General features: G+C 41.5%; 1 protein-coding gene across 5 annotated transcripts in view; it reads right to left on the bottom strand.

Moving 5' to 3' along the window:
• Positions 1–2,356: 2,356 nt before the first annotated feature.
• Positions 2,357–24,426, bottom strand: part of sybu (syntabulin (syntaxin-interacting)) — a 103,662-nt gene continuing 81,592 nt past the window's right edge. For 2 of the 5 annotated variants that reach the window (XM_078540211.1, XM_078540214.1), the window contains 2 exons: positions 23,522–23,674; positions 2,357–4,551 (listed from right to left, as the gene is read on the bottom strand). In XM_078540211.1, coding sequence (XP_078396337.1) covers positions 3,333–4,551; positions 23,522–23,674 — 1,372 coding nt within the window. In that variant the 3' untranslated portion in view covers positions 2,357–3,332. The remainder of the gene's footprint in view (positions 4,552–23,521; positions 23,675–24,426) is intronic. The other 3 variants (XM_078540215.1, XM_078540216.1, XM_078540212.1) reach the window with 2 other exon arrangements.

Below are 24,426 nucleotides of genomic sequence, written 5' to 3'. Positions count from 1 at the left end.
GAGCATCTTTAGCACCTCAAAGTGCTGCTGATAATTGGCCTCAAGCTTTGGTAGGAGATAAATTCACCTGGTTCAACTGGTATTAACTGTTCTTCTCAGATTTTAATTTGTCTCTAGATTGTACATCATGCAAACCATGTTCAGTCTTTGTTGTTATCTTTTAAAAACAGCCATGGTACATTTTGTTCTAAGACTTTCTTTTCTAGCCTTTGCTCTAAACTCAAACCCCTGATCATGCAAGCTATGTTCAGAGTGAAACATGATCATTACTGTTATCTTTGAATTAATCTCATTTAAAAAAAAGCCATAGTACATTTCATTCTATGACTTTTTCTTCTTTCAAGGTATTTATATTATTTGCCAAATAAAATATTTTTTGATTTTAAGGACATGGAACATTAAGGATGTTTCCTTTGAGTTTATAGAAATTCATAGCAAATTTTAATTTATAAAAGATTGGGCGGAATCTTGTTGAGGCAGCGAGGGTCTTGCCTGCCACCAGGAGAGCCAGCAAGACCCACGCTGCCTCTTGTCAGGAAGGCCCATTGAACCTCAAGCCAATTGGGCAACGACGAAGCCACTGCTGGGCCTTCCCCTGGAATCACCCCGGGGGTGAAAGTCTCACCTGCCGAGAGCTGCCGGCCAATCAGAGACTGTCAGCTCTTGTGCTCAGCAGCGCCACAGGGGAGGAGGTGGTTGCTGTAGGAAAAACACCTACTGGAGGTCCCAGGATCGCAAAGTGCCGCAGGTAAGTAATGTGGGGGCGGGGTTTCATGGAGTGGGATTTACGGGCGGAGGGGTGTAGGGAGGCTGGTAGCAAGGGCTCTTGGTGCCCCACCCAATGTTGAGTCCCTTAATCAGACACTGAGTGCCTTTGTTCAAGGGACCCCCTCCCTCACCCCGAGGTGACAAGCTGAATGCATGGGTGAGGCCCTTAAGTGGTCAATGGGCAGCGGGGTGGAAAGGTCTACCTATGGCCCTTCCTGTCCGGAACTTAATTCTGGCAGAGGTGGGATAGGGATGGGGTTGCGGTAACCCACCATCCCATCAAATTATATGCCCCCCCCCCACCCCAAAGCTCACTATCAGTGATAGAATATTGTACCTTTTAATGGCTAATTACGATTAAAGAATTCACCATTGTAAAGCCATGCCTTTAATTTTGGTCGATTCTTGTTGACATAACTTTTCTAAAATATTTATCTCAAGACATATCTCAGCCTTGACTCATGATAGCTTTTTCGCTTCAGAAACTTGTGGACTCAAGTGCAACTCTAGACATTATAGCATAAAATCCAAGCTACGCATCAGTGCATTACTGAGGGAGTGCTGCACCGTCAGAGGTGTTATCTTTCAGCTGAGACATTAAACTGCTCTCTAAAGTGAGTGTAAAAGATCCAATGGCACAACTTTGAATAAGATCTGGGGATTTCTCCCTGTTTTCCTGACCAATATTTATCTTCAAACAAATATTAGTAAAACTGATAATCTGGTCGCTATCATATTGCCATTTATGAGATCTTGCTAGATGCAAATCAGCTGTTGTATTTCCTACAAGAGACAACACTTCAGAAGTTCTTGTGCTTTGGGGCATTCTTAGGTTGTGAAAGCTGCTATATAAATGCAAGTGTTTTTATATGACATTTTATTATTTTAATATTATTATTCTGCAGTTATCAGTGCAGCCAAAAAAAAACCAATGCCTTGGCAGGTTTTCTTTTAGAAAGGTTTGCAACTAGATCACAAAAATATGGATCATAAGGACAACCAAACTCTTTGATTAAACTAAACCTCTGTTATTTATAGATCATCTTTTGATTAAGTACACTTTGGAATGATACCACTTATTAAGTTCAAATTGTTACACTTACATTGATTATCAAACATGTTACTATGTGACTATTACATTTACTGTATTTTTGATACTTGAGTTTTGAGAAAATATTTGGATGGTTTTAGTGTAAATCGAAAATCAGAATCTATAATCAAATAATCAAAAAAATTATTTGCTAGACCCCTCCAATATTGACATTATAGTAAAAAAGATACAGTACAATCCTTCCAAATTCCAAAAAAAATCATACTAGCAGTCCTAGTTAAGTTATGAACTTTTGGCTTAGCTAGAGATTATTGAATGACTGACTTATTATAGGAAATAGAAAAAAATTGACATTGGTGGAAGTTAGGGGACTCCTTCTGAGTTTCAGACTGAGGTACATAATGCAGCAGAGTGCAGGGAATTTAAGTTTGTATACTTAACCTGGATGTACTTGCGCTTCATGACTTTTCGATAAAATTCACACAAAACTGGTTTAAAAAATGTATTAAGGCACAAAGCAAGAGACAGAAGTGCTGGTAACTTTTTGGCATGCTTTAATTTAATAAATTTATAACCTTTAATTTAGAAACATCTGAAGTACAGTAAAGAAAAGTGAAAGTAAACAATTCAGCAATATTGCACATGGCTCGAACACAACACAAATCAAGAAAATGCAATATTTTGTAAGAAGCAACTACATAGAAGCATCTTGTTGATTACTTTAAAACATGTCAATGTACTGTGCGTAGCAACTACTTATACAGGTCACTGTTATATTACTTGATCCAACTAGTCGATGCTTGTACTGATGCAACACAACAGTAACAAGACGTTTCAGGTTTCCAGTACACCATCCCATACCACTGAAAACATACAGACAGCAAAAGGCCAAGAACCTTTGGTTGCACTCCGTTTTATCATAAACATAAAAATACAGCATGACCATTAAGCTGTAGCTTCTTAAAACAGCAACAATATACACAGCTGAACCATAATAAAACATTGAAAAATATGTTCAAGCAGATGCTGGAACCAGCTACCTTTAGAAGGCTGAATATTCAGTATCTTCTATGCAAAACCTTGAAGGCAGTTTTCACTATCGGGGATTAATCTCTGTTTAGAACAGTCCTTTAGTAATTAAAATGGTGTTCAAATCGAGATCCAGGCCCGTACACTTAAACAAAAATACATCACTGTTCCATGCCTTTTAAAAATGTCACCACTACAAAGTATACTGATATATTGCTCAGTAGTGGGTCAACTTTGGCCACGTAAATTCCATTTCTTTCCTCATACAAGGAAAGCATTCACATTTATAAATTACCCATTCTTCAAAAGCAGCTTGCAACACTGTAAACTCATACCACCATAAGTCAAGTAATATATCTATACTTATTAACAGTGCAAATTAAACCTCACTGATGTGATGAATCACATCTAGCCACATACAAAGACGACGCATTAAGCTAATTCCAGTACTCTTCAAGTATCCTAAGCTAAAATCTAAGTGCAATTAGTGGGTGTTTTTATTTTCAGCTGGGTGACAGAACAGTGTGCGAGGTGCATGGCGCAAAGAGTGCAAGGCCACCAAACAGCACCCACGCAACAGAGCACCAATATTGTACAGGGGCTCTGTTCCTCCTCTATGTGTGGAAAATACCCATGCCAAAGTAGGCACCACAGGTGCAGCCACTGCCAACAAATCAATAATAAAATGGCTGCTCCAATAGTTTTTCTGACATAGTGCAGATGGCTGCTCCTTTGATAAATCATGTTCATTACTGTCTGTTTCATCAAACATGGACGTGGAAGTAAGTTCTCTCATATGGTTTACTCTAGGCAGGTGTTGTGCTTGTTTATTGTAAGTATTTGCCTGAGGGCTCATGAAATGGTTAACAGATTCTAATTTAGACACCAAAATTGCAGTGTTCGGATTGTTTGGAGTCAAATCCAGCAAAGCATCGGTGACTACTGTTTCAAACTGTGGTGCACATGCTGCTTGACTGGCATCTGGTGCCCAGGTTGAAGATATGGGGCTGGTTGGGCTGCTATGCTGTGACTTCAGCATGTGTAGAATGAGGCTCTGTACATCGGGGCTATATGGTACTACGTCAGTCTGGATAGCTTGCTCCCTCACCAGCCTATTATCATTGTTCATAAAGATCATGCCACTTTGAGCAGAAATCTCAAGTGCTGCACTGTTAACAAGTGATACCTGCATTTCATTAGCCTGGGACCAACAGCCATCTCCAGAGCTACCTTCCGTGGGTTTTGACCTAAGAATTTGGTCAAAGAGATCTGTTCTGCTTGCCATATCGTCATTGGCAAGCAGACCACTATCAGCCAATTCTTCAACAGCTTGGTCTTCTAGGCCCATAGCTTCAGCCATTTTTGTATAGGTTGTGCTACGTGCCAATGACTTCACTGGTGATGGACACATGCAATCCAGAGAGGAATCATCTCTTAAAGCACCATTCTGAGCCAACTCCATGCTCTGCAGCAAAGACTCCAGTTTCTTGTTTTGGATATTAATGTCAACAAAGTATTTTTGAACACCTTTGTCCTTCTCCACCAAACTGTTCTTCATAGTGTCAATCACCTCACGTAGTTGTTTGATTTCCTTTCGAGCTTCCTTTAGCGCTAGCTGGGCTTCAACTCGATGACATTCTTCTTCAATCCAGTCTTCCCGCATGCGAGCGAGCTGGGACTTGAGATCTACAACTTCGGATTCCCTATTAAAAGAGAAGGTATGGTATACATAAATGTAGCTTGGAGACTGTAAAATTTACAAAAAGATATGGGTAGATCCAAAAATGTATTGGAAATCTAAAGTGTTTAGAAACTGTGCAAAATCATCTGCCAATAAAACAGAGGATGCATAGAATTTTGGCAACTTGCACTAAAATACCACATATTAAACATATGAATTTAGGACATGTTTGTAGGAGTAAAACAAATAATGAGTCTTATGAATGCACCCTAATGAAGTTTTGTACTTTTTTTTGGAGAAGACAATACTGGGTATTATCAGTATACTGTAGTGGTACTAGATTTGTATTTGACAAATTGGAAAACCTTTGTTGGAGCCTTAGTAATAGGCTTTTATAAAATATGTACGAATTAGCTAAAACTGTTCCTACAAAACAGGTTTCGTGCATCTTCCTCACTGGTCAATCATACTCAATGCAAGACTCAAGCGATAACATTAAATTAAGTATTATTTATTTAAATTTAAAATTCTTCACGAATTGAAATTCCACTGGCTAACATCATATATAAAAATTTTGTACAGGGAACGAAAATGCAAAGTGCACTCTAGATTTATTTTTTGACTTTTATCTACATAAAAATGTATATATCCCATAATTTTGATGGACAAAAGATCCTGCGGGCCTGCTGATCTGTGTCCAACTCCACAGTACAGCCAATATTATGGATGCTAAAGTGCCAGTACTGTTCGGACATTGTGTGTACCTGTTCCACTAATACAAGGTCAGCTTATTTGAATAGTTTTCTGGCGCCCAATTATTTGGATACAGATTACATTGGTGCATGAAGCATTTTACTTGTGGTCAAACATTTCCATCATTTCAGCCGAGAGATTACTGTTGTCAATATTAGCCTACAGCACTTAATACATTTATTTGATGTTCCTTGGTCTGTTACTTCAAAACAAGCATCAACTCATTTATTTTTAATAATTAATGCCTCCACTAAAACAACAGACACGAGGGGCTGGATTTTCAGGGACACAGGACCGGGGAAAATTGGCCGCAGAGAAGCATGCCCTGAAGTTCTTTCTTGCTTTCTGCCCTCAGCTGTTTTCACAAGGGCAGGGGAGGGAGTGGGTCCCAGAACAGGCCTGCTACTATTAAGGACGCAATTAACAGCATTGTGGGCTGATTGAGAGCCTGTCTCCAGTAAGTTTTTTAATTTTCAAGGAAGCGGCTGGACTTAAGCAGCTGCTTTACACCAGCTGCATGCAGGTGTGAACCAGGGATTGGAAGCATCAAGGGATTAAAAAGTAAAATAGTTTTGCCTCCTTTGCAGTTAATCATGAAATGCTGTAGCATGGGTTGTATCTATATTCATTATGGTGAGATATGACAGGGCTGTGATTGGAAGATGTAACTATCTATTAAACAATGTGTTTGTCAGATTGTTACTTCTGCCAACTGGCAAGCTGTCAAGTAAAAGATCAATACTGTAAATGTGGAAAAGTCTGCAGATGAATTAAAAAGTTTATGAAATGGATAAAATGTCGAGTACATTTCACAGTATTGAAAGTGTAGCACAGTATGATAAAAATGTCTAATTGTTTAAACTTTTCCCATTGCTTTTATGTATTCAGTTTAGATATCTATTGAGATAACAGTTCTAAAGTCAGTTTGTTTGCTTGGGGAGAATTATGGGGCGGAATTTGACAGCCCCATTTCGATGGGGTGGGGCCGTAAAATGTGGCAAGCTATTCAAACATCCATTGACTGCAGTGGGACTGTAAAATCCCACCAGCGTAAAATTCCATCCATGGGCTTTTGGCAGCAATCCAACTGCCTCATGGTTTTACAAATGCTTGACTCTATTTATATAGCTCGTTTGAAGAGTCGGTTTGTTTACCGGGGGAGAGTTATAGGCTATTTATTGGTTTCCAACTGATAATAGGGCTCGTGAGTTCTGTTCATATAGTGAATAATGGGTGAGGGTAGATTTAAAGAGCAGGTTGGGTTGGGGGGGGGGTTAAATTGATCAGAGGGTTTACATTTCTACAATTTGTGAGGCCTTCCCTGTACAGCTCCTGATTCCTTTGAAAGCAACAGGCTGATGTTTTTTGAGAATGGAGGTGGGCTTTTTAACCAGCCTAGAATCACCCTGATTCCATCCCCACCTCGGGCCTGTCACTGAGGCCAATTAAGGCCATGTTGCTGGAAAATCTTGCTTCCCAGCAGTCTTGCGACGGAAGCAGGATCGCAAAAAAGGGATTAGACACAACTCCTGATTCCCGCCTCCAAGATGATAATGTGGTCCAAGGAATGGCATGTGATCACATTTTCAACTACTGAAGTCACCAATAATAATACCTAGACTTTAATGGTGTTACACAATGTTATTGCAGTTTGTTTTATGTACTTTCAATGCTCCTGTTTACCAGAAATGCTGGTGGAATAAAATCAAACAAACCTTTTAACTGTTCCCCTCTTCCTAAAAAGAGGAAAACTTTTATGACATGAGGAGTGTGTGGCATAATTGGGAACTTTGATACCTCCTATTAATAGAGTGCGAGCTGTCTACAGCAGTCAGCACAACTGAAGAAAGAATCTTGAAGTATTAGCAATCTAGTACAGAATTCAACCACCCTACCATGCCAGGTCTATATTACAGTAAACTCTACATGACCTGCAAAGCTAAATGTTGTAGGAGTGAAGCCGCTGCATACATCATGATGGAAGAGGGGAAGCACTCAGTTTTCATGCGGGTGCCAAGTCAATGGTACGGGAAACAATCAGCGGTGAGCACAATCAAAGCAGAGGGCTCAGGCATGGATGCGCTGGACCCAGGCAACAATAAAGATGACAGAAAGCACACGAGTTTCTCTGTAGCAATCATCTTCTCCCAGCTTCATACTCTTTACAGTAAAAGGCCAAGTTCAAAATCTAGCACTGAACAAGCCACACACACACACTCCACTTTGCCTTAACTGAAAAATTCTGGGTGAAATTGGAATCAAACAAGCACCAAACCATGTACACTCTGGTCATGTTCACACATCCAGTCTGGATGAAGATCTGGGAGGTGACCAGGATGGGTCTCCATGTTCCTAGATTTCACCCCATGACCACTTGACCTGCTTGCAACAAGATTCTTCCATGGTTTGTGGCCTTACTCATATTTCACAATAAAACATATGGACAAAGCAACTGTGGAACATTTGCCAGTATGAACAAGTGATGCATGGGCTGTGTATAGAATGGATAAACGTGGTGGGATGTGGGCCAAATTTCCAAAGGCCCATTAACATTCACAGCCCCCCTAACACACCTGAGGTTAGTCATGGTCCAAAAATTGACTAAGGAGACTCCACCCTCCCTCATCAGCATCCTAAAACATTGCACAGTGCCCAAATCCTCACCACAACCACCTGCCAGCTTCTCTTACCCAATTTCATTACCTGACCCAAAGTTCTCTCTAATGAGTAAAAATTTGGCTTCAAAAGGTACATAGACTTCATTGTATGTACTTGCAGGCACTATATAACCTGTAATGTATCACACCTCCCCCCACTAATCCCAAATTGTGTAATTGTTTCAACTTTGGTGAAATTAATGACAAGTCTTCTAAATTTCTTCACAGTTTCCCATTATTTTATCAATGGAGGCAGCAGCGCGCAACTAGGGCAAATATAGTCAAAGAACAGGCAACAGTTAAAAAAATGAAGGACATAAAGTCATTTGGTGCATGCGACAAAAACAATATAATAGAACTTTTTGAAATATTACTGGAAGTAAGTTTTCAATAATTTGTTAAGGGGAAAAAAAGAAAATGATTCAATGGAAGCAGAGGACAATGTTCAAAGGTTTCACACGGCATAACAAAATGGATAAGTAACATTAGCTCAGGGATCAGCAAACATTTTTACCTGAAAAGCCTTTCTTAAAAAAATGCTTAAAATAAAAAAAACAGAAACGGCAAGATGAAAATTTGGCACTTCTAAATCAAATATGTGGCAAATTGCCTAGTGTCTCTGGTAGACCATAGACCATAAGACATAGGAGCAGAAGTAGGTCATTTGGCCCATCGATTCTGCTCCAGCATTCAATGAGATCATGGCTAATCTGATAATCCTTAACTCCACTTTACTGCCTTTTCCCCATAACCTTTGATTCCCTTACTGATTAAAAATGGCTATCTCAGCCTTGAATATACTTAACGACACAGCCTCTACAGTAAAGTATTCCACAAATTACTACCCTCAGAGAAGAAATTCCTTCTCATCTCTGTCTTAAATGGGCGGCCACTTACTCTGAGATTATGCCCTCTGGTCCTAGACTCTCCCACAAGGGGAAACAACCTGTCAGCATCTATCCTGTCCAGCCCCCTAAGAATTTGATGTGTTTCAATAAGGTCACCTCTCATTCTTCTAAATTCCAATGAGTATGGGCCCAACCTACTCAACTTCTCCTCATAAGAAAATACCTTCATACCTGGGATCAACCCAGTGAACCTTCTCTGAACTGCCTCCAATGCCAGTATATACTTCCTTAGATAAGGGGACCAAATCTGTTCACAGTATTCTAGGTGTGGTCTAACTAGTGCCTTGTATAGTTTTAGCAAGACTTCCCTATTTTTATACTCCATTCCCTTTGAAATAAAGGCCAACGTTCGATTTACCTTCCCAAATGCCTGCTGAACGTGTATGCTAGCTTTTTGTGATTCATGCACGAGGACCCCCAAATCCCTCTGTGCTGCAGCTTTCTGCAGTCTTTTGCCATTTAAATAATATTCAGCTCCTCTATTCTTCCTGCCAAAATGCATAACCTCACATTTTCCCACATTATATGCCACCTGCCAAGTTTTGCCCACTCATTTAACCTGTCTATATCCCTCTGTAGACTCTTCGGGGAGAATTTTCTCCTTGTCGGAGGGGCTGAGCAGGAGCGGCACGCAGCTGATGACTGTCCGTGATCAGCTACGCGCCGCCATTTTATGTGGGCGGTTTGATGCGCACCAGGAAATGCTGAGCGTTCATGTGCGGGCGGGGGGAGGTGGCTGAGTCGGGGCCTGCACTCTTTCGTGCATGTGCACAAAAATCTCCCTGAGGCACAGAGCTGCCTCAGGGAGATCAGTTTAATCATCAAAAAATTAAATAAAGAAAAAAAAAATTTAAGACATGTCCCCTCATGTGAACTTTAATAAAATTTTTTAATCAATTTATGAACACTTCATGAAAGCTCATCCCGCCCGTGGATGAGGTTTCATGATAAATGCAAAGGCCGTCTGGGCTCTTTGCCCGCCCACCAACCTTAAGGTTAGAGGGGCAGCTCCGTTAATTACTTTATTTAGTTTTAAAATGGCCTTAATAGGCCTTTGACAGTTTGGCGGGTGTGCAGCCGACTCCGGTGTGCACCCGCCGAACTGAAAATCGGAATGATGTGGTGATGTTGGGACGCATGCCCATTGTCACCGCGCGTCATTTTATGCATTGGCGAGTGGGGCCCCGCCCCCGCATGCCGACCCTAAGATTCTGGCCTATGTGTCATCCTCGTCACTTGCCTTCCCGCCTATTTTTGTGTCATCCGCAAACTTGGCAGTAGTACATTCACTTCCTTCATCTAAGTCATTAATATATATTGTAAATAATTGAGGCCCCAGCACTGATCCCTGTGGCACTCCACTAGTTACAGGTTGCCATCCTGAAAATGCCCCCCTTATCCCAACTCTCTGTCTTCTATTAGTTAGCCAATCCTCTATCCATGCTAATATCCTATCCCCAACACCATTTTACCTTATTGAGTAGCCTCATGTGCGGTACTTTACTGAACGCCTTTTGCAAATCCAAATATATTACATCTACTGGTTCCCCTTATCTATCCTGCGTGTTACCTCCTCAAAGAATTCTAATAAATTTGTCAGGCATGATTTCCCCCTCATGAAGCCATGCTGACTCTGCTTGATGATATTATGCATTTCTAAATGCTCTGCTATTACATCCTTTATAATAGACTCTAACATTTTCCCAATGATGGATGTTAAGCTAACTGGCCTACAGTTACCTGTTTTTTGCCTCTCTCCCTTTTTGAATAAGGGTGTTACATTGGCAGTTTTCCAATCCTCTGGGACTTTTCCAGAATCTAAGGATTCTTGGAAGATTGCTACCAGTGCATCCACTATCTCTGTAACTACTTCTTTTAATATCCTAGGATGCAATCCATTAGGTCCTGGGGACTTATCGGCTTTTAGCCCCATGAGTTTCCCTAGTACTTTTTCTCTAATGATAGTTATTTTATTTATTTCCTCCCCCTCTTTTGTCCCTTGATTATTTATTATTTTTGGAATGCTATTAGTGTCTTCTACTGTGAAGACCGATGCAAAGTATTTATTCAACTCCTCTGCCATTTCCTGGTTCCCCATTATTATTTCCGCAGCCTCATTCTCTCAGGGGCCTATGTTCACTTTGGCCTCTCTCTTCCTTTTTTTCTTTAAAGATCTTACTGTCCGTTTTTATATTACTTGCTAGTTTACCCTCAAAGTTTACTTTCTCCCTCTTTATTTTTATGGTCATCTTTTGTTGTTTTTTAAAAACTTTCCCAATCCTCTGACTTACCACTAATCATTGCCACATTGTATGTTTTTTCTTTCAATTTGATACTATCCTCAACTTCCTTGATTAACCATGCTTGGTTTATCCCCTTCCTAGAATCCTTCTTCCTCGCTAGGATATATCTTTGTTATGAGTCATGAATTATTTTCTCCAACGTCTGCCGTTGTTCATCAACCGTCTTTTCTGCTAAATTCCTCTCCCAGTCCACGCCAGCCAACTCTGCCCTCATTCTTTGTAAGTACCCTTATTTAAGTTTTTTTCCGAACCGTGTTTCTAACTCTCAAACTGAATGCCAAATTCTACCAGTTATGGTCACTGTTTCCTAGGGGATCTTTTACTCTAAGATCATTTATTAAACCTGCCTCATTACACATTACCAAATTCAAAATAACCTGATCCCTGGTTCAGTCCACAACTTATTGTTCTAGGAAACTGTCCCAAAATACACTCTATATCTTGCTTGTGGCTTTCTCTGCCAATTTGATTTTCCCAATCTACATGAAGATTAAAGTCACCCATGATTAATATACTGCCTTTTTTACATGCCCTCATTATCTCCTAATTTATTCTCTGTCCTACGGTATAGCTACTGTTGGGGGGGTCTATAGACTACTCCCACCTGTGTCGTCTTCCCCTTGTTATTTCTTACCTCCACCCATATGGATTCTACATCTTCCGATCCAAGATAATTTCTTGCTATCGTACTTATTCCATCCGGTACTAACAAAGCTACCCCACCACCCTTTCCTTCCTGGCTGTCCTTTCGAAAAGTCACATGCCGCTGAATATTTAGCTCCCAGCTTTGATCTCCTTGTAATCATGTCTTTGTAATGGTATAAGATCATACCCATTAGCCTCTATTTGTGCCGTTAATTCATTTATCTTGTTCCGAATACTACGTGAATTTATGTAAAGAGCCATTAATTTTGCCTTTTTACCATTTGTCCCCCCTTTGACACTATTTTCTGCTTTTTTTAATGTTTGTATATTCTCTCCCTTCCTGTTACACTCTGGGAATCAATACCTAAACAGCTGCCCTGCAATGCTGCTATATCCTTTAGCTTTGTTAGCCTACGTATCCCTGCTCCAGAACCGCCCCTCCCCCCATTTAGTTTAAAGCCCTTTCTACAGCCCTAGTTATTCGATTTGCAAGGACATTGGTCCCAGTACGGTTCAAGTGACACCCATCCCACCGGAACAGTTCCTTTCTACCCCAGTACTGGTGCCAGTGCCCCATGAATTGAAACCCATTCCTCCCACATCAATCTGAGAATTTTAGCTCCTTGACTTTATTTACCTTATGCCAGTTTGCCCGTGGCTCAAGTAGTAATCCCGAGATTATTACCTTGAAGGTTCTGTTTTTTAATTTAGCTCCAAACTGTTCAAATTCTTTCAGCAGAACCTCCTTTCTAGTCCTATCAATGTTGTTGCTATCAACGTGGGTGATGACAACTGGATCCCTCCCCTCCCTCTCCAAGTTCCTCTCCAGCCCTGAGATGTCCTTAACCTGGCATTGGGCACGCAACACAGCCTTCAGGACTCATGCTCATGGCTGCAAAGAACAGTATCCATACCTCTAATTATGCCGTCCCCTACCACTGCTATGTTCCTATTTCCTCCCCCCACTTGAATGGCTCCCTGAACCACGGTGCTGTGGTCAGTTCCCTCATTCTCCCTGCAGACCCTGCTCTTGTCCGCACAGCTTGCAAGAACCTAGTAACTGTTGGACAATTGCAGGGGCCGAGGCTCCTCTAATAATACCCCATGGGTTCCCATACTTGCCTCACCTGCAGTCACACCTTCATGTCCCTGATCACAGACCAAGTTTGAATTACCTAACCTGAGGGGTGTGACCACCTCCTGGAGCAAAGTGTCCAGGTAACTTTCCCCCTCCCTGATGTGGTGCAATGTCTGCAGCTCGGACTCCAGCTCCTCAACTCAGATCCGAAGTTCCTCGAGCTGCAAATACTTATTACGGATCTATTCACTCTGGATCACCTTGGTGTCCAGCAGCTCCCACATGCTGCAGCAGCAACACATCACCCATCCTGCCATCACTATTGTATTTTATTTAATTTATTAATTAATTACTCTAGTATCCCTGCTCTTTACACTTTATTGTAATTATTTTTTACGCCAGTATTGATGTTATACCTTACTTTTACTTTAAAGACTAGAAATACTCACCAATCCTACTCACCAATCAGCTGCATTCCCTGCACTCAAGTCACATTGTGGTTTGTGATGTCACTCCGCCGCTGGTCGCCCATGAAACTCCCCGCTTTTTTAAAAATGAAGTCTCCTTGCTTCTTTTTAAATGAAGTCTCCTCGCTCTTTTTTCAAATGAACTCTGCCCACTCTTTTTAAAAATTAAGTCTCCCCGCTCTCAGCGTTTTTTTAAAAAATGAAGTCTCCCCGCTCATTTTAAAATTAAATCTGTTTTTAAAATGAGGTCTCCCGGCTCTGTTTTTTTTAAATGAGGTCTCCCCGCCCTCCATGCCTTTTAAAAATGAGGTCTCCCCGCCCTCCACGCTTTTTAAAAATGAGGTCTCCACGCTTTTTAAAAAATGAGGTCTCCCCGCCCTCCACGCTTTTAAAAAATGAGGTCTCCCCGCCCTCCACGCTTTTTAAAAATGAGGTCTCCCCGCCCTCCACGCTTTTTAAAAATGAGGTCTCCCCGCCCTCCACGCTTTTTAAAAATGAGGTCTCCCCGCCCTCCACGCTTTTTAAAAATGAGGTCTCCCCGCCCTCCACGCTTTTTAAAAATGAGGTCTCCCCGCCCTCCACGCTTTTTAAAAATGAGGTCTCCCCGCCCTCCACGCTTTTTAAAAATGAGGTCTCCCCGCCCTCCACGCTTTTTAAAAATGAGGTCTCCCCGCCCTCCACGCTTTTTAAAAATGAGGTCTCCCCGCCCTCCACGCTTTTTAAAAATGAGGTCTCCCCGCCCTCCACGCTTTTTAAAAATGAGGTCTCACTGCTCCCCGCTCTCTTTTTAAAATGAAGTCTCCCCGCTCTTTTTAAAATGAAGTCTCACCGCTCTCCACGCTCTTTTTAAAATGAGGTCTCACTGCTCCCCGCCCTCTTTTTAAAATGAAGTCTCCCCGCTCTTTTTAAAATGAGGTCTCACCGCTCTCCACACTCTTTTTAAAATGAGGTCTCACTGCTCTCCGCCCTCTTTTTAAAATGAGGTCTCACTGCTCTCCGCCCTCTTTTTAAAATGAGGTCTCACTGCTCTCCGCCCCCTTTTTAAAATGAGGTCTCACTGCTCTCCGCCCTCTTTTTAAAATGAGGTCTCACTGCTCTCCGCCCTCTTTTTAAAATGAGGTCTCACTGCTCTCCGCCCTCTTTTTAAAACAAATTCTCCCCAGTCTCTTTTTAAAATGAGGTCTCCGCGCTCTTTTTTAAATTAACTCTCCCCGCTCTCTTTAAGATGAACTCTGTACTTTTTAAAATGAAGTCTCCGCGCTCTCAGCGCTCTTTTTGAAAATGAAGTCTCACCGCACTCTTTTTAAATGAAGTGTCCTCATTCTCCGCGCTCTTTTTAAAAAAAAGCATAAATGGTAGAATGCATAATTTGCATTTAAAGTAAATAAAATACATGTTTACAGTTTATGAATCAATAAAAAAGACCTAACTGAATTATAATTTTTTACAATAATTCTGTCAGTGAAGCCAATTTTAAAACAAACTTAGCTTAAGATGCATAGAATTTTTTCAGCTATTAATCTTCTTGATAAAAAAAGCTTCTAATAACATATCCAGGATAATTTATCATCTCAGCTATATTAGAAACAATAATGGTCTCAACCAAAAAAACCTGTTCCTCGAACCAAAGGCATTGGTGGGATTTTCCGGCCCTGCGAATGGTCGGCATCATCACGGGCGGCCAAAATGTTCCCGTCCACGACGATGCTCACCGCTGGCAGGACCGGAAAATCCTGGCCATTAACTACAACCATGATGTAGCTATGCCACTTCAACAGGTTTATTTAGAGCATGATGATTTTTTTTGTTAAAATAATCATTTGAATCTGTATAGTGCAGCGTAACAATTAGCTTTCCATCCCCACAACAAAAACAAGGCTCTTACTTTTCTTGACTTAATATTTTTATCATGGTGATATGATCCAACTGGAAAAGGTTGAGAGACACGAATGAGGTGCAAAGAGCTGCATGTGGCTCCGAAGCTGCAGTTGGAGATTCGTGCTCTAGCTGATAAATCAGTACTGCGATAGTATTGTCAGCAGATCTCAGCAATTTTAATCAGTGATGCTGTTTACATAACAAAAAGAAACTGCAAATAAAAATAGGAAAACCAAACACAGGTTAGTTGATCGCTTTGCCAAGTTGCTTTACTCTGTCCATGAAAGCAACCACCCTGCGATAAGCCACCAACTCCTCTACTATTGCTATTTTGACCTCTTTGTCTATGGCTGCCTACAATGTTCTAATCAAGTGCAAGGGGTAGATTGAAGATCTAGTAAGGCAGCAGCTCTTACAGTTGCAGATTGACATTAGAAAGCAGCTGGAAGAAAAGCTGAGCAATTGTTCAGAATGACACAGGGAGAACTGTGTGCGAAATTGCTCCATTTGATATGGAAGAGATGGGCATTCTACTGCAGGATGTGGATCAAGGAAGAGTGGACCATATTTCATGCATGGATGCAGATTTCCAACTGAAATCAATGAATCACCAGGATCCCTCACACCTAGCTGCAAATGAGAAGACTTGCTGGTAATAAGCACCAATCATGACATAAGCCTAAATTGGGAACTCCCACACCCACTTGGAGGTACCATTTAATGCACTGCACAAGCACTCTATTTTGAACACACACTTTTGTTCTGCCAAAGCAGAATGGCATACATTTCTGACAGATGGAAGTGGCTGTTATGGAACAGCAAACAGCTGCCCAGAATTCCAGTTCAAGAGGCTTCTCTGCTCTTAAGAGATTTCTTACTGTAGCCAGCAGAATGGCTGCAGAATATTGCCTAAGTTTTCTAAATGCCATCCATTGAATGTTTACTTCAAATAATACAGGCAATGCGGCCTGGTACATAAAGAAAACATTGTGGCTGCTTCCTGGATAATGGTAATTTGTATGTATATTTTTTCTTTGATCAAATACTTAACCATTAATTGAATACAATCTTCTATTTAAGTAACTCATAGATTGTACCAAGAACACTGGTTATCTCATGAATGCCATCTATAATGCCCTGCACCGAAGGGAACCCTATCACTCGCTGAAAGCTCTGCGTGCTGTACACTCTATGCCTATTGTTTAAGCAGGAAAATTGTTTGTTAAACAGGGAAAATGATGAAGCTGTTGCCCCTTACAAACTCAACAATTTTCCCTTGCTTGTTCAATGTATGCTACATTCTAGTGGGTCTGGCAGAGGTCCCATTCTGTCTTGAATGACCATGGTACTGCATCAAAGCTTCTGAAGTATTTTCATTCCTCATTTTAAATCTTAAATTAGAAGCTCAACAGAATTCCTATCCTCACCGATGGTATGGTATGATTTAAATGGAAGCCAGAATCAAGAAAAATGAAGAAAAGTTTTGGCAGGAGAAACAAAAGAATACATAATTGCAAAGCCAGTGCATGGAGCAAAATCCACCAAAGTTAACTGCAAATGCAAAATAAAAGTTCTGTAAAAATGGGTAACCACAAATATGTGGCAATAATCCCCCTTTATGGGCTGAAATTTTATGGCTCCCCTGGAGTGGGATGGCAGGCATCATAACAGTGGTGTTGTGCCTGCTGTTTACCCACCTCGGCTGAGATTTTTACAATAATGATGGAGGTGTTGGGCAGTCCACTTGTCACTAGTTACCACTTAAGGACCTTGTTCCACCTCCACTGGGATTTTACCTGTGGTGGGGAGGCTGGCGTCAGTTGTCTAAACGATTAGGTGAAATCTGGAGGACTGGTGGCTGGGCAAGGGGGGTGGTGTGCCTGTTTTTCAGGCCCCGTCCACCCACCGGAGACCTCCCCAAGGTAATTTTACCCCCAGGTTTCCTCTGTCCCCAGTCCCTTTGCCAGGGAATGCTAGTCTGAGCCCAGACTTACCTTTAAGTCTGACTATATCGCTGCATGTACCTTTCAGGGACTGCCTGTAGTCTCAGCAGTGGCCACCACTCCCGATAGCGTTACTTGGACAAGAGAGCTGCCGACCATTTGATCAGCTGATAGCTGTGAGATGAGACTTCTTCCCCATGGGGGCAGATGGCCTGTCTCAAGCGGGTTGTGGGGCAAGTCGGCCAAGTGGAAGTGGGCTCACCTCCGCATCTTACATCGGGGATGGGAACTCCGCCCCATCATAAAATTCAGCCTATGAAGTTGACTTAAGTTGACCAGATCTCAGGTGTCCATTTTATATAAATGAGCTGTATGGATAGGGGTTTAGCATTGGTGAGGATGGTTAGGGAGAGTAGAACCTCATGCGAAGTAATTAAATTCTGCAAAGAACCCGATTTCAATAAATATTCCATTTGAAGGAGGCTTATGCTTGTCTGAGGTACAGAATCACCCAGCAGAATATTTGGTGCACTCCAAACTGGCTGTGTGTCTGATTTCACAACCTATGTCTGTCATCACTGAGTTCTGCTTTGCCAGTGAAGCCTTGTAAAATTGTTTCTGCTGTCTTGTCTTTTTTGAGGAAACTTTGTATCCTCTGGTCCGAACACTTGTCATTGGTAACTTCAGATATTATCCTTTTCCATAATATTTGCAGCACTGGGTGTTGGCATCTGAAGGTAAGGGAGGCAGTTTGGCACTTTGAGCATAAACCCTCCATCAGAACATATTTCTGACAGAACAGAGGAGTCCTTTTGCCATGAAACTGACAGGCTTGCAAGCTTCTGATCAGTGAAACTGAAAAGATCCAGTCATGGCCAGTTGAGAGGCTGTTGCTCAAGCACTTCCTCTCTGAGATTACCTTAATTCCTTGATAAGAGGTTCCAACCTCTGAAGTCACTTCAACCGTCTTGCATTTCACACACTTTTAGCTGCACTTCCTGCTGCTAGCCTTCACCATGGCATGAGACCAGCTTATGCAACTCTACCTTGCACCTCTGACAAAGAACAAGAGGAGCAGCCACACCAATACCAGCGGCAGCAGGACCAACACACAACAGGACCAGCATGAGGTGTCTTCTCCTCAGTCACATGCAGCTCCATATGACAGAGGGGATGGAAACAGGGACTATGAAGCATAAAAGTGAGGATGAGTGCTGGCTGTTTAGATCAGGATGTAAGATCCATGGAGAGGAATGAATGAATGCAGCTACAAGGTGTGTAGCTCTGAATAGTGCTGTGCAGGAGAATGCTGAGGAAGTCAAGAGTGCGGGGCTTGGCACTTAGCAGTATTATGCCACTTAACTCTTCTACCTCCCTGAGGTCCTGAATCCTCTTGGTACACGATCTCCAGGTTGGAGGGATCATACTTCTGCTGATGACTTCTTCAGCCACTTCAATGCATGCCTGCTGGGTTGATGAGGTTGTCTTCTTCCTTCTATCTTTGGGAGAGCTCACCTCACTGCAGTCCCACAGCAGAACCTCCAGGTAAGAATCAGAGAACCAGGGAGTAGCCTTCTGTTCCTAAGTTGCTGCTGCCTCAAAAATCCATGTCCAGTTGAGGAATTCTAACCCATGTCAGGGCCCTTTTAATTAGAAATACGTTCTTTTACAAAAACTGATGAGTCATTCTGCCCACCCTCCCTCATTGGCCGGGGATCTCAGAGCCAGGATGCTAATGTCATGGCTCATTAAAAGCACTTTAGCAAAGCCCGCTGAAGAGTTTGATGGGTTGTCAATTTGCTAATGTTCCAGCTGTTTTGTTAGGGACTAATTAAGGTGAGAAAAATTCCACCCATAGTCTTAGCCTTTAATGTCCATAGCCTTTAATGTCCATAAAGTTTAAATCTCTATTTAGCATTAAGGAACATTACTTTTACATTATTTAAAAATACTTAGTAATTAATTTATTCTGAAAGCTAAATGGAGCTCTGGATAGCAGGTACCAGAATGCCGCACACAGAATTTGGGGTTGTAGTGAAGATGAATTGGGTACTGTGTAAAACTGACAGTGTATGCACATGCACAGTTAAAAGCAAAAGTCTAGAAATTGTCAGTGATACCCTGTACCTTCGTAGGGTGTGTTGTTGCAGTCTTGGTAGATGAAATCAGTACAAAATGAGTGATTTGACATCAACTTCAATGAACAGGTTAAGTAAGCCTTGATAGCTGAGCTCTTAGCAGCGTACTATATCATAATTACTGCTAAACAACTTCTCTGGCCATGAAAATCTAATTTTAGAAGTGTGGGGACTCATTCCCTCAGAAAAAGACTTGAAAATTGCATAATTTTCAAAATAGTTAAAATAATTTTTTTAAAGATGGTTGATAATTTTCAGCTTCTACCTTAATGCCACATGCATGTCCCAATCTCTATTTTGCTTTTGGTACAATGAACAAAATGTGAGTTAAAATGCCTGATTCTTACTTCCTGTTTTGCTGTCTATGTGAACTCATCAATCTGATTGGAAGATCAGTTTGTTGCTAAACATCATATATGGCAGAAAATTCAAAGTCACATTAGAATAGAAGAAATCCACTTCTGGAGCCAACTAAATCTTTGTGGGCAGCTTTTTTTCAAGGTTAGTGGTCCTTTTGCCTCTGACCATAAAATCCAGGCCATTATGTATTATTCATACAAAATTAAAATTGCTTCCTGGGTGAGTGTAAACTAGACAAATTGAAGATTTAAAAGTACTTGTATGAAATTTGTCTCAACTAATATAGTTTCACATTTTCTTGTCAAACAAAACCATGGTCTTTTACAATGAGCAAAACGCAGATAGGCCTGATTTTCTGGTCAGCGTGCAGGGGTGGGTCCTGCTCGCTGATGTGTAAAATGACGCAGTGACGTCCGGCATGCATCCCGACGTCACCGTGCGTCATTCTGATCTTCAGTTTGGTAGGCGCACACCAGAGTTGGCTGAGTGCCTACTGAACTGTCAGAGGCCTGTTTAGGCCATTTAAAAACCAATTGTAACAATTAATAGGGCTGCTTGTCCAACCTTAAGGTTGGCGGGCAGGCGAAGAGCCCAGGCGGCCTTTGCATTTTTCATGGAACCTCATCCACGGGCGTGATGAGGTTTCATGAGCGGTATACAAGTTTAATAAAAAATTTATCTCAAAATTCATTGACATGTCCCAGCTCATGTGACGTTGTCACATGAGAGGACATGTCTGAATATTTTTTTTTAAATTTCAAATTTTCATGATCAAAGTAATCTCCCTGAGGCAGCTCCGTGCCTCGGAGATTTCTGCGCTCTCTCGTGCGCATGAGCAAAAGAGCGCAGGCCCCGACTCTCCCTCCTCCCCCACATGGAGCGCTCAGCACTTCCTGGTCCGCGTCACGCTGGGCGGGCCTTAATTGGCCTGCCCATGTAAAATGGCGGTGCGCAGCCGATCGCGGGCGACAATCAGCTACGCGCCCACTCCCGAACCACCTGCCCGATGGGGAGAAAATTCTCCCCATAGAAACTTATGACTTTAACAGAAAACAAGATACAGATAAGAAAGAGTCAGGGAAAGAAGCTGGTGAGAGAAAAAAGAACAAATGGTGGTAAAGGTAAACTCACTGGATGAGCTAGCAAAACATTTCAGTTGGCATTATTTTGAATAAATGAAATTTTCAAATCTTGGGAAGACTTGTAAATTTAAATGATAATGCTGAACTATGATAAGAATAGACTGAATGGGGTAGAAAGAAACCAACTGAAACTGGCACACAAGCCGAAGACAGGGAGAGTAAACAGTGGGAGTTCAAACCAAGAGTGAGAGGAGCAGGTGTTAGGATTCGGACAGGAGACAGAGACGAAGCAGCAAGATATAAGATCCAGAAAAAGGAAGCAATGGGAGCTTGGATTCAGAGAAAGAGGAAACAGCGAAAGTTCAGATTCACAAGAGAGTAAAGCGGCAGGAACCCAGGTTGAGAGAAAAATCAGCAGGGCCTCATAAGATAGGGAAAGCAGCAGGAGCTAGAATTCAGGTATGAGGCAGAGAAGAAATAGTGGAAACTCATACAGATACAGGAAAAAGCGGGGGCTTGGATTCAGAAAGTGAAAATGGGGTAACTCGGATCAGAGAAAGCAGAAGCTCGGATTCAGGGGAGGGGGTGAAATAGTGGGAGATCAGTTTCAGAAAGCGAGAAAACAACCAGAGCTTAGATTAAGGGAGGGGAAACAGCGGGAGCTTGGATTCCAAGAGGGAGAAAGCAGCAGGAACTTAGATTCAGTGAGATAGAATAAGCAGTGGGAGCTTGGGTTATGACTGGAGACAAAAAGAGAGGAAGCAGGTGAAAGCTGGAATTAAGAATGTAGAATGAGAGGGAGCAATGGAAGTAAGGACTCTTGCCTATTTAAGACCAAAAAACCAGAAAAGTGGAAGGCCGTAAGAAGGGAAGTGTTAATTAAGCAAGAATTAACAAAGAAAAGAAAACCTTTACTGCGTTTGTTAGAGCAAATAAAAATGTCAGTGAATATGTGGAGTACCTATTAACTTCCCTTATTTACGTTGGACTGTAAGAAAATGGGTAGTAAAGCTGACATCTTCTTACAATTCCGCAGCCAATTGTTTTCCTCAAGTTCCTGTGATTGCAAGAATTTACATTTCCGTCTCTGAAAATGATGGAGCATCATTTTGAGTCTTCTCCTGCTAGATGCATTTCTGACTCTTAGGGTAGAATTTTACAAGTTGGCGAGTGGGGGCAGAGCCCGCTTGCCGACGGGTAAAATGACACATGGTGACCTCCCAACGTCACCGCGCCCGATTTAAATTTTCAGGAAGGCGGGAGCGCAGCGAAATCAGCTGTGTGCCTGCCGACCAGTCAATGGCCAATTGAGGCCATTGACAGGGTCAATTAAGTAATTAAAGGACCTGCCCGTCCAACCTTAAGGTTGACGGGCAGGCCAGGAGCCCCGGCGGGAACTAGAAAAAACATGAAACCTCATCCACGGGCGGGATGAGGTTTCATGTAGGCTTTAAAAAATTAATGAAGATTTTGTAAAAATTATGGACATGTCCCAACTCATGTGACATTGTCACATGAGAGGACATGTAAGGGAAATTTTATTTTTCTATTTTTATCTTTTTTACATTTAGAGCCCATCTCCCTGAAGCTGTACTTAGCCTCAAGGAGATGAGTGAGCTCTTTCGTGCGCATGCACGAAAGAGCACACTCTCAATTTTGGGATTCCCCCCCACCCCCCCTGCACAGGGAGTGCATAGCGCCTCTGTGCGACGTCACGCTGGGCGGGCCTTAATCGGCCCACCCACGTAAAATGGCGCACCTCCGATCGGGGGAGCTGATTGGGAGCATGCCCGCCCATCAACTTCGCCCCCCGATGGGGGGGAAATTCAGCCCTTAAATTCACTTTTGCACTTACTGAGTAAAGTCCCTGAACCAACCATTTAATCAGTTCTCTATTAAGTATCACTCCTTCTTTCCTGCTCTTGCAAGGGTTGTGTATGGTGCATTGTGTTATTCTAACTTCTTTGCCCTCATAAAATGGATCATACCACACTTTCTAGTCATATTCTTTGTTGTGTGCTGAGACAAAGAACAAGGAAGAAAACATATATTCTGGCACTAGAAAGCAAAGTTAAGGTAAATAATTCTTCCAACTGGGAGACAGGGATGGGAACGGGAAGGAGTCTGGAAAAAAAGGGAACACAAATGCCTGTTGCTTTCGTACCTCTTTGAACCTCCAGACTTGTGACAATAATTGCAATGGCGTACATATAGAAATAATTTGCTCCCCATTTTATGATTATGCTCATGTCACTTGGTCTGAAGGTTGAGCGAGATATGTTTACAGAAGGGAATGCTGATGAGTAAACTCATCTAGAAACAGATAAAGCACAAGGTGGCAATTATACAACAAAAGTAACCCAAAACTCCCAAGTGTTTTAAGTTTTATTAAGTCTTCAATCTGAAAGATGAATTTTTTGTTGTTTTATTTTTGTAATCACTTTAAGCAGCTGCACATAACCTTCTGTGTTGTATGGTTAGCTTTGGCAACTCTGAATGTCCACCTCATCTATTTAAAAGAAAGTCAAAATTGGTCTGGAATTTTAACATTAATTTCAGTTTTCTCATCCTTTGTCTACAATATGCCGATCTTGATAACAACAGAAAAAAATGACGATATGAATTCCATGGGATCTACTACCATGTTTTCCAACTTCTCTCACACTTGATGCCTTATCTGCTCACCACAGGACTTTATTCAGGGAAGGATAGGCAAGTTTGACACCAAAATCTAAGTTGAATGTAAACAACTTATTAGTTGTTAGAATTAAAATAATTACCACCTCTCTTGAAGGCTGCTCTCAGAATCCTTTAGTTTTGTCCTCAGATGTCTAATGGTAACCTCCTTTTGCTGCAGTGGAGTCAAGTACTGCTCCGGGTTTGGGGGCTTAATGCCATGATTATCACTGCAAGAAGTGTATTTACCAGATCGCCTGGAAAATGCAGATAATGAAAGTAAAAGGAAAGAAGAGAATGAGTTATTGAAGCCCAGGTGAACAAAACAATTGAGGGATTTAAAAAAGGAAATCTCATTGTTAATGAACTAGATTAAAATAATAACTGGGTACAAAGAGTTCTAATCAATAGATCACTTTTTCACATCCTTTTCTATAAATGGAGTTGAATGCTTTAAGTGGTTGCCAATGATATCGAAACAGACTTTATAGGTATAATTTGAACCTTCATGTAAGATGGCAGTATTTTGCTTTTGTATTAGTTCCCCAATCCTGTTATTTGGGCCACATATGTTAATTCAGCTTGCTCATATGTTTGAGTTCAGTCTGAGCTGAATGTCCTGAGTAGTCTAAAAAAAAGTATTGTAGGCAACCATTCCCATTCAGTGTTTTATTCACCCAGAAGTTGAATCTATTTACGTTACTTCACTATTTATTTTCAATAATCCTCTCTGAAATTGGCAGTGGAAAGAGGAAAGAGGAAAAAGAGAATAAAATGTAGAAGTCTGTGTGTACAGCATTTAAAAAAATATATACTTCTATTCACAAACCACAAGTTTCTGTTACAACTACATAAACAATAAAAATAACAAATACATAAGCTATTCTACTTAAGCAATGTTCAAAGATTGCTCTAAAGTGACATTTCATGAATATATTTATGTCTATATATGTAGATCCCTCATTTGGATCCCATATTTGCTATTCTTTGGCCTGGATATAAACAGGGG

This window comes from Cetorhinus maximus, chromosome 4 (genome assembly GCF_964194155.1).
Source record: "Cetorhinus maximus chromosome 4, sCetMax3.hap1.1, whole genome shotgun sequence".
NCBI classification, from domain to species: domain Eukaryota; kingdom Metazoa; phylum Chordata; class Chondrichthyes; order Lamniformes; family Cetorhinidae; genus Cetorhinus; species Cetorhinus maximus.
Note: the sequence above shows the minus strand (reverse complement) of the source record. Positions and strands in the feature narration are given on the sequence as shown.